The 13,670-nt window shown below is 40.6% G+C and overlaps 1 protein-coding gene and 1 pseudogene across 1 annotated transcript; both read right to left on the minus strand.

Moving 5' to 3' along the window:
• Positions 1–532: 532 nt before the first annotated feature.
• Positions 533–12,161, minus strand: TM4SF20 (transmembrane 4 L six family member 20). Its single transcript, XM_045775319.2, has 4 exons — positions 11,979–12,161; positions 6,745–6,810; positions 3,039–3,190; positions 533–1,125 (listed from the first exon to the last, which is right to left on the minus strand). Exons 1-4 carry the CDS (start codon positions 12,159–12,161, stop codon positions 837–839), a joined length of 690 nt encoding a protein of 229 aa, XP_045631275.1. The 3' UTR covers positions 533–836.
• Positions 12,162–12,503: 342 nt separating this feature from the next.
• On the minus strand, positions 12,504–12,932 carry LOC123778111 (protein mago nashi homolog pseudogene; annotated as a pseudogene).
• Between the last annotated feature and the right edge of the window lie 738 nt (positions 12,933–13,670).

The raw sequence follows: 13,670 nt of genomic DNA on the forward strand, positions 1-13,670 counted from the left end.
TAAGCCAGCCAGGCGTCCCCCTAAACCAATCCTTGTACAGGTCTCCCCAGTTCTCCCCCAGTGAAATGAGCCAACAGAACACATTCCAGTGAATCCTGTCTCTGTTCTCAATCTGGAATAGTTCCCTTGGCCCATCCCATCTTTTATGTTTCCTATATTTTTTCTTGTTGAAAATGGGACTATTGTCTGTTTATTGCCCCACCCTTTGGATTTGTCTATGTCCTCTTCCCCAGATGGCCTGTAAGCAGGAAATTAGGTATAAAATCATTGAAGTGATCTGTTTATTCTTTTTTTTTAAAGCATAAAGAAATACAATAAAGTTCCATATTTTCACTTCCAGGATAACTTCCGTTCCTTCCCATCCTCCCTCCCTCCCCATCTTCCTTCTCCTTTCCCCCTCCCTCCCGTCTCCCTCCACACACAAGAATATAGAATTAAAATATTCGAATAGTACAGAAGTACCAAAAGATACAAAACAAATTGAAAACTTCTCTCCACTTTCCCCAAAGTCAACCACGGGTGATTGTTTTTGCTTTATACACGTAAGACTGATTTTTTTAATCACCTTGAAGATGACTTTTGACCTAAAGTGACTCATACAGCTTTCTAGACAGTGTCCCATTTTCGAACTTCTAAAAGAGTGTCTTTTTTTTTTTTTTAAGATTTTATTTTTTTGAGAGAGCACAAGCCAGAGGCAGGGGCAGGCTCCCCGCTGAGCTGGGACCACCCCCCCCCCCAGGACCAAGACCTGAGCCATCCAGGCACCCCAAAGAGTGTCTTTTAAATGCAATTTAAATGATTCAAACTGCTGATATTTCCATTTTATTGCCATGAAACTATACAATTCTACTTCTCCGCTTACTGACTCCACAGAGACAGCCAAGGAAACCGATGACCATCTGACTGAGCCCAAACAGAAGCTCCAGGATCCCCACGAGTAGTAGGCCTAAAAACACAGAGAAATGGATCACCCTGTACTTGTTTTCTTTAGAATCGAAGTGCAAGGTGTGTGTTCTCCAGTCACCGGCTGTGATGCCATTGGCGGTGGGATCAGTGACATCAGCAGGAGCCACGCAAGCCTCACTGAAGAACCACTGCAGATCGAAGGATTCGGGATGAATGTCACTGAAATGAAAGAAACGGTACAAGATTTTCAGGAATATCACTTGGCATGAAAAGGCTGCATCCTTATGCCCAGAAAAAGGCAAGTCGACTAGAACAGCAAGTACTCTGAAATACTGCGCCCAGAAACTGTAGCTAAGATCCGGGTTTCTGACCACGTGTCCATGTACTCTGAGAGCCACAAACCTTTTCCTGAGTATCTATCCCATCCCTCAACCAGCATTTCTATAGTACCTACTCTTAGGTTGAACCATATGACACTTTCTGTGTCAGAAATGGTCGGATATTCTTAATCTCACATGATTCAACCTAGTTATACAGGGATTCCGCTACTTGCTAAAGACGTAAATTAAGGAGCCCCTCCCCCTCGCACAGAGCTCAATTCTTGGTGCAAAACAGCAGTGTTGCACCTGCCCTTAAAATGGCTGTACAACTTTTACTGACAAAAGGCATGTTAAAAAAATGTCGGATTAAAGGGATTTGTGCCCATCGTAACAGGGTATGGAAAATGAGAGGCTTCTAGCCCTAACACCATCTATCCCAAGCTGATTTTTCCCTTGGTTTACTACAGAGTAAGGCTAAGTGTTCTTAGAGAGTTTGCATTTCTGGATACCAACAACTGACATTTATCCTGGGAAGACAACAGTGGTTTCAGCACATGGAATGGGAGTATGCTTTTTGCAGTTTGCAGTAAGCATGGGATCAGTCTTGTAACTGTGTCTCTCCGACTAGAGTGGCTCCTATCTCCAGAGCTCAGCCTGGTGCCTGGTGAGTTATTCTCTCCTAAGGGCTGAGTAGAGCATCTGGGCTTGAAACCTCTTATTTTAAACCAGATCTAGGAAAGGGAATTTTTAAAAAATTTTTGATTCACAACAACTGCAGGATACAAGTTTTGAGAGATTTTTCTTTCTTAAGGTAGCAAGAAAAAAAGGGGGGAATTTTTTTTCCATGTAATTACAGAAGTGAATGCTGGTTATTTTCCAAACTGAGCAACACACAGATAACCGAGAATTAGATTGTTCTTTTCTTGCAGTTTTACAGACTCTGCCTAGATTCAGGCACAGAACCATCTTACAAGTCTGAAATGAGCCACTGACAAGTAACTCCTCAGTATTGTCACTATATGAGTTAAACTTAATTCGTTCCCATGCCCGCAGTATATATACAGTAAAAGTCTGCATGAATCCATGGACTGCTTTTGTTTCTTTGAGGGCTTATAAGTAAGGGTCTAGATTTTATGTATTGTGTCTTTTTTTTTAAAAAAGATTTTATTTATTTATGTGACAGAGAGACAGCCAGCGAGAGAGGGAACACAGCAGGTAGAGTGGGAGAGGAAGAAGCAGGCTCCCAGCGGAGGAGCCTGATGTGGGACTCGATCCTGGAACGCCAGGACCCCGCCCTGAGCCGAAGGCAGACGCTTTAACGACTGCGCTACCCAGGCGCCCCCTGTATTGTGTCTTTATTCAATTTTTTAAATTATAGAGGTAACATATGCTTAGGACTTAGAAACTGAGTTAGTTTGGAAGTGTAGAAATTCAGTGCTCCCTTCACTTCCCCAGGGCATCCTCCATTACCATTCTCCAAGGATAAAAGTTAAGTTTCTGGTGTATATTTCTAGAAATTCTTTAGACACATACACACATGCAGCCACAGATTTTTAAAAGACAAGGATAAGCCATTTGAGTCAACTACTCCTTTTAGACAAGATTCCCCCCCACCACCACCCCCACAAACCATTCTGAGTGTTTCCTCCATTTCTATGAGATTGTGCCAATTGGGATTAATGTGCTAAATCCCTAAGAATCTGTGTTCCAGTCATTCCATCAAAGAACAACATGGCACCATGTCAACACCACACTGTTCTCATCAAAGTAGCTGCAGCGTGTAAGACAATCCGTGAAAATCAGGAGACTCACCTCAAGTTACTGAATGAAAATTCACAACTGGATGTGCTGTTCTCTGGAGAGTTACAAATGAGAGGACCTTCCAAGAGAGCCTGGGTAGATACCAACATGCAATACACAGCACCAATGACCGTGATTACATTCAGAAGTGATGACAGAAACATCTGGAAAATAAAGGAGGAGCACTGGCACGTGTTCTTACGTGTCCTGGTCTGTTTCGAGACTCAGCAGCACGTGTGGGATCCTGACCAACGGCTGCTGGTCTCCAGTCCCCATGTGGTCCTAGGTCTTAAGATCTCTGTTTGATTAGGCCTGAATTATCAAAGAACAGGAAGGCAAAGTCTCTGCCATTTGGTTAGACTTACTAAAAGATTGTTGGGCTTGCTACGGTCTCCGGAAAATCTGCACCTTTATATGCCTGAGACTTGTCTGTTCAAGGGACCACTGACATCTGGTACCTCCCCCCCATTCTGTGTACTTCCTACTCCCCAGAACCTGGACTAGATCTTAATCACCCACATTTTGGTGTCTGGTCTCCTGACTCCCAAATCTTTCATCCAGATTTGGCCCTGATGCTGTGAGTGGCCAGTGGCCCGCATTCAGCAGGGATCAATCAATAGCGTAGTGTTAAGCACAGAGTTTCTCAACCTCAGCACTGCTGACATTAGGCATTTTGTTTTGGGGCCTTTCCTGTACATTCTGGGATGTTTGGCAGCATTTCTGGTCTCTACGTACTAGATACCAGTAGCAGTCCCTCCACCCTTCCAAACTGTTGACAGCCAAAAATGTCCTGGACACTGCTGAATGTCCCTCTGGGGGGCAGAACTGCCCCTGATGGAGAACCATATTGTGTTAGGGAGAGAGATTGTAAGCTTTTAAGCACCTTTCATTTCATGAATGAGAGTCAGAAAAGCAGAAAAAAAGCACGGAATTTGCCAACAGGAAATGTTATGGCCCAGATGAAAGTTGGTATATGTGTATGCTTTCCAAAAAGAAAGCTCTGTGTTGTTTCAGGGAAGTTGTTAGTCAATGATAATTATGACTTCAAATCTGCAGAGATAAAGGCATACTTGTCCTGTTCCTTGCCTGTGATAATACTGCCACTCCCAGAGGGGTTAGGAGACCTGCCTTTAATGAGTAAGCAGAAGAAGTGGCTTCCTTATGTCCCTTATGCATGTTGTGGGATACAGGCTTTACATATATTACCTCATTTAACCCTTTCAATAACCCCAAGAGATAGATACTTTTATTCCCACTTTATGGATAAGAAAAATATAAATCAGGGAGGTTGTCAAATTTATCAGAATCTCAGATTCTGGGAAATGCTAGTGCTCAGATTTTATTTTTTTTAATTTTTTTTTAAATAAAGATTTTATTTATTTATTTGACGGAGATAGAGACAGCCAGTGAGAGAGGGAACACAGGCAGGGGTATGGGAGAGGAAGAAGCAGGCTCCCAGTGGAAGAGCCTGATGTGGAGTTTGATCCCAGGACCCTGGGATCACGCCCTGAGCCCAAGGCAGATGCTTAACGACTGAGCCACCCAGGTGCCCCTAGTGCTCAGATTTTAATCACTACACCAGAATTCTTCGAGCTGAAAGCACAGAATGATAGAGTTTGGAGTCTAATTCAAATCCAGATTCTTCCACACTACCCTGGACTGTCCAAGTTATTTAATTTGCTCATCAAGAAGTGCACTATTTATATTTTGGTCATTTATTATTTCTAACTTCTTATCACTACAAAGGAGCCCGGCTTTAGGATGTGATCCTGGGGATCTGAATTCTCCCAAGTGGGGGTTCATGTAAATGACTCAGCAAAACCAAAGCATTTGGAAACAAAACCAAGAATTGGACAAAGGGAAGGAGCAAGGAACAGTTAAAGCAGGGGAAATAGTTGGAACCGTTAATACAGGAGATAAGCCTTGGTGACCCCATCTCCCACCCCAAGATCTAGCCTTTGTCACCTTTATGATGCTTTGGTCATTTCTAGACTTGGAAGCTACATGATATGACTTCAACACCAGTCTTCCCATGGCTGCCACAAAGTGAGAAAAGTGCCTAGGAACACTTTATTGCATCCAATCAATATAAGCTGGAAATTTTAATTAAATAGCCAGCACTACTATTATTAATAGAGCATGAGCAGTATTGCATAGCACACCCCCTCCCTTTGGCACTCCAGAGTTCCTGTAGCTCCTTGGCACATAATAATCTGTAATGTTGCTGAAGCATGAATTCCAATGATTTTCAAGGTCGATATGGGGGAGCAAAACCTGCTGAGTTAAGCCCAACACCTGCATGAAAAGTTGTCTTGGTTATTCTCAACTTACTGTCCTCCGAGGACAGAAAAAACTTAAGTGATCATTGAAAAGATGACTTGTCATTAAAGGATATGTGGGAGGAAAAGATTCTTAATGGAAATATGATTTGAGGCAAAATTCTATCGAAGTGTTCTGATACTTTAGAGTTCAGGGATTTAGAAATATCTCAAGATGTCTTTCTCAAGGATGTAAGTACAATATAGAGGTAATACAAAGTCAAACTGTAAATTATAATTTAAAAAGAAATGTGCCAGAGAGGGGAAACCGAAAACTAATATTTATTGAATATCTATGGTGTATCAGGAACAAAGATGGACTATAAACAATTAGCAAAGTAATTATAATCCTAGATAAATATCAAATGTCAGAAAAGGGTAATTTTTAAAAATAAAAATATGTAATAGAGATATAAATATGCACGATTTTAAACACTGCCTCTCACCCCTGGGATCGCATTAGAATCACCTTGGGTGCTTTTGAAAAATACTGAATCTTTGGGGGCCCCCAGGCTTTGATATTTTTGAGATCATTCTGGGTGATTCTAATGTTCTCATAAGGCTGAGCACCATTGCTTCAAAACCTCAAGCTCAGCCAGGAATATTTTCTACGACTGCTTATTTATTGACTTACCCCCCGCCCCCCGCCTTAGAGAATAATGAGAGTCCTCAGTGTTACTTAATAACAATGGCTGTGGCATAAATAGTGTAAAATTTGTGAACTTTGGAGTCTGATGGATTTGGATAAAAATTCAACTACTTACTAGCTGTCTACCATGGCAAATTACTTGCTTTCTCTGAGGATCAATTTCTCAGTCAATGAAACAGAGAATTAAATAAGGTTGTAGAGTTGGAAGTGTTCTGAGCATAGTAACAGAAGGTTAACAAATATTTGCTTCCTTTACTTTTTAACTTAGTTACAATTTTCTACATAATGGGTGCACAGTAAATGTTTGAAAAAATAACCATTGTCTCCTTTAACTGGATAAGGACAATTATTCTGATCCTAGTAAACCAATCTGTCATAGAATTGAGGATACACTTTCCCAAAGTCTTTTATACACACCACGAAAATAAGTATTCGAGAAATATGAAATTGATTACTGCTCTGGGTGTGACTTCCAAATCTCCTTTCTTTTGAAAACCTTTAGGTTAGTGAAACTGAAGATTGAGGAAAGGTCTGAAGACTGACTCCAAAGCTAAATTCTTATGGGCACAAAAAGAAAAAAGAAACACTTCACACTTCCCATATTATCATACAATCATTGTAAATTGCATGTTTCTATGACTGCGGTCCTGCCACTGGTTGGGCAGCTACCGAGGACTCGGGAGGCTTTGCTGACGCGTCTGTCACTGACTGTTCCTGTGCTTTGGCTGCAGGCATACGGCACCATACTCACTCCAGTTCTGTTGTTGCAGCAGGCTCTTCTTCTCGCTGCCAAGGACATTGTTGTTGCTGGAATGACCTGGAAATCACATCCACAGGAAAGATGAATGTGATTACTTCTCATCAGATGAAAAAGCAGTCATCTCCACCTCCCACCAGTTGTGGGAAATCTGGGCTCGAGAGAACAAAAGGGGAAATTTGGCAATATCCCTTGATCTTGTGCCCTTTGGGATCCCCATTTCAACCACAAAGATTAAAGTGGGGGAAAGCGGGGGCATTTCAGGATCACAGCTTCCAGCTCTTCCATCTACATTCTTGCTTTACTCTCATCTTTAGAGAGACTTGGATTTTAAATGGATTAGAATGAGTTAGTTATTCATTATTTTGGAAGGAATGTTTCTGAAAGAATTGTTTGCATCATCCAAAATTCCCTTTTTTTTCTTTTTTCTTTCTTCCTCTTCTTTTCTTTTCTTTTTTTTTAAGTTACTATAATCTATGACCACTTATTCAATTTCCCAAAAATTGTATAAATTAATCTGGCAAGCATCCAGAAAGGAAACTGTTTGCCTGGCAGTTGGGAACTAAGAATTCTGTCACCACCCTCTCCCACTTCCTAACTTCCCTCCTACCCCCAGGGTCACCACCATCTCACCGGTTACCAAGCTTATGACCGGAGAATTATTTTGGGTTCCACATTCTCCTTTCTGCTCATGTATCCATGACAGGTCATGACCTCACTTTTTGGGAATCCTGCATATAGTGCCTTTTCTGTCAAGGGAGATGCACATCACTGAGGAAAACTATGAGAAATGATGCCTCATTCTCAGGCTTAGGTTTCAATTTTGAGTCATATCTAGTCAGCAGCTATGACTCGGAATTCTTACTGGAAAAAGTTTTGTGTCATTGAAGAGTAAAATGTAGATCGTTTCCTTCCACTGTAGAAATTTTAGCCGTAAGCTTTTTCTGCTCTCTCAGCACAATGGCCCTAAAGCTGTTCTCTCTTGTTCCTCCCACTCTTGTTTTCTAACGTTTTATTGAGTTCTAACAACAGGCCAGGTAGGTGTTGAACATGGTTCAGTTCCTTCCAGCCTCGTAACAATCCCATGAGGCAGGCGCTAGTATGACTCCCAGTTTATAAAAGACCTGAGACACAGCAAGTTTGAGTGACTGGCCTAAGAAAGTGGAGGAGTGGGGATCCGAAGCTAGGCATTTGGGGTCCAGAGCCCAGACTCTCAACCATGATTCCACACTGGCCAATTCTGACAGTTCTCTCTTCCTCCATAGACTCTGTTCGTTCTCGTCTTTACCCCCCTCCCACCTCGCTCCACCACCCGGCTCATCTCATCGTCCTCCTCTTACTGCTCTTTCTCTGTTGCTTCTTTTCAGGCCCACATCCACCTTCGTTCTTTTAGAACAGCTCTAAGATTTACACCTTACAAGGCAGCTTTCCTGACAAACTTCACCCCGTCTGACGATGGGCTGACTCCACGTCACTTGCAGAGAACACGGTATTGTTATCAAGCTGTGCTTATATATTGCCTTGAACACCGACACTCTTATAATTCGGGGGCACATGTATGTATGACAGCCCGGCCACTCTGAGGCATAGCTGAGAGCCCAGAAGAAAAGGAAAAAATAAATTTTAGCTCCCAAATAGGTGTCAGCATTCACGTACTAAGCTTCTTTTGTTGTACTAATAAGCTAGAATGTCTTTTGCACTTAAATAATTTAGAAAAAACTGGCAAACTGTGACCCACCATCTCTTCTTTTTAATAAATAAAGTTTTATCAGAATTCAGCCATGCCCATTTACTTACATATTGTGCATGGCTGCTTTCACACATCAATGGTACAGTTTAATAGTTGTGAGAGACACTGTCTGGATAGCAAAGCTTCAAATACTATCTGGCTCTTTATAGAAAAAACTTCCCAACTCCTAATTTAGAAATGTAATGAGTCTGCTAAAGTTGGAACAACATTAAGTTACAACTTAAATGGATAAATCATTCTATTTTCCTTATTGATGTAAATTAAACTCTAACTTTCTGGAGGATTAATTTATTTCAGAGATGCTGAATGTTTACTTTCATAGTTCTTTTCCCTTGCAAAGGTGTTTTCTAAAGTAACAATGGCTTGTGGTATATGAATCCACACCCAGTTGACTTCATGACATCTTAGCACATCTTTGTTCCATCATTATGGGTAACTTGATAATCCACTGTATTTCAACCATTTTTACCACTCAAATGAGAGAGAGACATTTGGAAGTTGGAGGGGCTCTTTATAAGATGGACAGTAAAATGCAATTTTGTTTTATTTTAAGTAAGCTCTATACCCAACGTGGGGCTCGAACCCACAACCTGGAGATCAAGAGTTGCACGCTCCACCAACTGAGCCAGGCAGCCCTGGACAGTAAAATAGGAAAGTATGTGTGTGTGTATATGTAACTGAATTATAATAAATCTTCCAGATGATCTCCTTTGAAAATTAGTAATTAGGAGAATTCTCTTTCTCTTCAATTCCGAAGTACACTTGAATGCATGAGTTTTTGTGAAATTAAGATTCTTGATAGACTTTTGTTTTTATGAAAAAGTAGTATTGTTCATTTTTTCTTATAGAAACCCGTACTTTTATCCAGCTTTAGAAGTAAGGTAGTAATGTATTTTACAAATGAAGTACAAGAAAGCTTTTAGATCATTAAAACTCTGATAGAATGCAAACTTTTGGGATTTTCCTAAGTACTTGAACATGAGAGTAACACACAAAGCCATAGCTCACCATAAATATAAAAACTGCATTTTGAAAATTCTTGCTATACACAGTATCTTCTAATTTGGTTAACATTTAACAATTTTTTCTCTGTTAAGATTTTAATAATTGATAAATTATCATTATGTAATAAGTGCACTCAATGAATAAACATGATTAAGATCAGACTTCCAACTGATCTCATATAAAAATAAAATGGCCTTTACATTTTTTAGAGGAAACATTTCAAGTCTTTCTTTTTAGTACCTGAAAAAAAATAGCATGTATTGATTTTCCACTTAGCAGGCGATGATTGAAGGTAATTACGTAACATCTACTCTTAGTCATAGTTTCAAAAGATGAAAAGGTTCACCTCTTTTTTCACTAAATCATAAAACCATAAAACAAATGCGTATTTTATGAAGTAATCAATAATGAATTCTGTAGTTATTACTAGCTACTTCCAGCAAAATTCCGTTTTTTTTTTTAAAGATTTTATTTATTTATTTGACAGAGATAGAGACAGCCAGCGAGAGAGGGAACACAAGCAGGGGGAGTGGGAGAGGAAGAAGCAGGCTCACAGCAGAGGAGCCTGATGTGGGGCTCGATCCCAGAACACTGGGATCACGCCCTGAGCCGAAGGCAGACGCTTAACGACTGCGCCACCCAGGCGCCCCTGCAAAATTCTGTTTTTGAAGAAAATTTAAAATGCCACAGCAATTTTAGAAAAATTCCAAGAACTATGACAAGAGTATGATCACAGGCAGTGAATGCTTCCTTATTAACTTTTCTGCATGTTTACAAGTATACGAAGAGTTCAATATTTTGAATGATGCCCTTTGAAAAGATATTCTTCCACATTCTATTTATAGCCAAGGATCATGAAAACATACCTGTACCCTGAGCCCTTCTATCACCTAGCACCTTGCTTGTGAGGCTCAGCCTGTAAAACTCCTATTGAAATTTCCAAGGAGTTGTTTGCTGCCTTGATGACATCCTACAATATTGTGTAATAGAGATCCCTCATGTGATTCCGGGTCTTCATTAATACTTATTGAAGATGATAAAGCAAATGTAGTCATAGAGCCAGGAAGTCCAGATTTTCTGGAACTGTTTCACAGATGTAGGTCACCTTTCTATGCTTCAGTTTCCTGACCACTTGAATTTATGGATTAGGTTATGGATTTTGTCTTTCCCCTTTGTCAACTGGAAACAGTTGTTGAGGATTATGGTGCTAATACTGGTGGAAAACAGAGCTTTGGAATCAGATAAATCTGGAATTGAGTTTCACACCTACTATGTGTCTTGTTAACATTCCTCACCTTCTGTTTGCTGATCTGTTAAAATACCAATGATCATATCTGCTTAGCCAGATTATTAGATGAAATGAAAGCGTGTAAAGTATGAACCCAGTAGCTGGCACTTAGCAGTACTCTGTGCGCCCTTCTGTCTTCACCCCCCCAACCTTCCCACCCCACCAACATAAACACACATAGAATGTAGGTGTGTACCATCACCACCTCAGGCTCCGTTAACGCGAGCAAGAAATTGTTTTTAACTGAGACGGGGTTTGTAGTAGAGCCAATTTATAGTTAAAGAGACATAAGTTATTCTAAATGGATTGTTTTAACCGAGGAACTTTTAGGGGCTTCATGGAAATTGCCCTCATTGGTTAGACTTCTAGTCCAAGCAAGATGCAAGAAAGCTCATGCTATTTAAGTAAAGAGAAGCTTCTAGAAGGGTAGAGAGCAGACACGAGGATTGGAAGTTGTATCGTGGTTGAGTCCTGTTGATCACTTTCTCTCAGACTGGAAGAGAACTCTCAGGGTTGTTTGAAGAAATAGCCCTTTTGCTCACGATGTTAAAGGGAAGGAAACCACCGACTTTTGAGGAATGCTTCCTAAAATGGCTTTTTGGTGCCAGAGTGGTCTCAAATCCAGTGTGCCAGCCAAAGGGCAAATTTTTATCTAAAGTTTAACATGTAATGACCCAAGAGTATTTTCACAGATGTCTGGGATGAGACCAGCAGCGGTAACTCATCATCACTGAAACACACACCACACACACATCCCCCCAAACTAAAGCTCATTTCTTTAACATTAACCAGACTCCCTTAGGTAGCACTTTCCACTCCCATATTCCTGTGAATACTTAAAGACTAGTATTGGCAAAGGAAAGCGGAGGCAAGGGATTCAAAACATCTTAAACACTAACTATAAAGCTTAGGAGAACACATAATATGTGAAGAAATATGATAGGTAACAACCCAACCAATGTTTATCAAATTATTAATTTTTTTTGCCCAAGCTCCCTAGCCCGTACCACAGTTTATTTAAATTGTCATTCTTCACTGAGGCCAGTATAAATCAACACCATTCCGCTGCTCCTGACGGTATCCTGTGCCAAGACATAGCCCACTGTAAAGCTGAAAGATGGTGTTTAGAAGTTTAGTAAAATAGGCAGGCCTTTCTCCAAATCAAGCCAAATAAATGTTACTCACCATCAGACCTGCTCCTATAATTCCTGGGAACCACCACTCAAAGCAAGAGATGGGGTTGTGAAAAAATTGGCCTTCATCCACAACGTTGACAATGAGAGGGATTGCGTTGAGAACTATTCCCAACAGAAGCAGAACCAGCAAGCTGAATCCATTGCAGGATGTCCATCCTTCACAGCAGGTCATGGTCACCCCCTGGTTCAATGAGAAACCCTGTCCAAGTGGCTGCTTGCATGGCACTGTCTTGCCTTTTATCCTGAGCCGTCTAGTTAAAGTTTAGAACTTATGAAAAATTACTGCGGGAAGTTCAGAGTCCATTCACTAGGGCAGGGCATTATTATGAGAATTGTTACAGGAAGTAGGTTGATTTTTTTTTCTTTTTTTTGCAGTTCCCTATCTATTTATTAACGACAACCATTTATAGTTTATAAAAAAATATTGCCCTGATATACACAAAAATTTCCTGATAATGGTTATTAAAAACAGCTACTTGCATCTGCCCCCCTTGTGTCCACCCCAGTATTCAATCTACACGGGCTTAATCTGGAAATGTAATCTAGGAAGACTGAAGACAAAACACTTCAGGTCCTGGGCAAGATAATAAAGTACCTGTAAGCCTTCTGGACCCTTGGATTGACTGACATCACTAAGAGAGCCAACTGTCGATGTTGTTAAAGAAATGTGTTCATCTCCAAAGACAATTTCAAGCTCCAGCCAGCCCATCAGGAGGAGACCACAGAGCATCATCCTCTCTGGTTATCACACTGCCATCAATTATTCTGCTCGGTATCTCCATCACACTTCTGTGTACATAAGCCTGATCATGACATCATTTGTGTAATTGCTGTTATTGGCATATCTCGATTTCCCGTCAGGTGGGAACTGAAATTGCAGGAACCTGTGGTCAAACCTGCCCTTGTGACCCACGTAATAGCACAGATGAAGGTCACTCTCCATGGCTCCATAGCGGAAGCAAGATGGGGAAAAACCTGTAGATTCTGTTAGATACATTTATGCAAGAAAATAAAGAGATGAAAACTAAAAAAAAAAAAAGGATGGGTTTAAGATATGTTTCCTTAATACATTTTACTAGTATGCCTGATAAAAAGTAAAAACAAAAATATCCACTTTATATAAAGCATATTTTCCCGTTGTATTGATATTATTACCACCTACGGAAGTTCCTTATTTTGAAAATGTCCTATAAAAAAACGAGCCTATACAAAACAGAAAATATTCTCTGCTGCGAACGTTCTCAATTAGTCAAAATGTCAAGGCTCAGTTTCAGGCTGTACGCTCACACGCACAAAATTTAAAAAATTTTTTTGATGTCATATTATTTGAGTCTTTTGGACAAATCCATTTAGAGGTGGCCCGTCTAAGGCTAGATGGAGTTTCTGTTAACACTGGAAGAGTGACCGTGTTCAAGTATGGAAACCAGAATGAAACAGGAACAGGAGAAAGACGGAGAGGCAGATTATCACGTCTTACTTTCTTCGAACCTTGCGAACTTACCTGGTCATGCGTAGTACATTTCTGGCCTGCGGCTTCATGGCATCGGCCTACTAGTTTGTGAGCGCCTCAAGAAAAGGTTCCTTCAGTTGGGATAAGCTTTTAAATGCCAAAGTTCTCACGCCTGCTAATCGGCCAACGTAGATGAACAGGAGGTTTCTGCTTATGGTTGTTCCTGAGAGA

This window comes from Ursus americanus, chromosome 1 (genome assembly GCF_024610735.1).
Source record: "Ursus americanus isolate L20-20 chromosome 1, mUrsAme1.1.p, whole genome shotgun sequence".
In the NCBI taxonomy this organism is placed as follows: Eukaryota; Metazoa; Chordata; class Mammalia; order Carnivora; family Ursidae; genus Ursus; species Ursus americanus.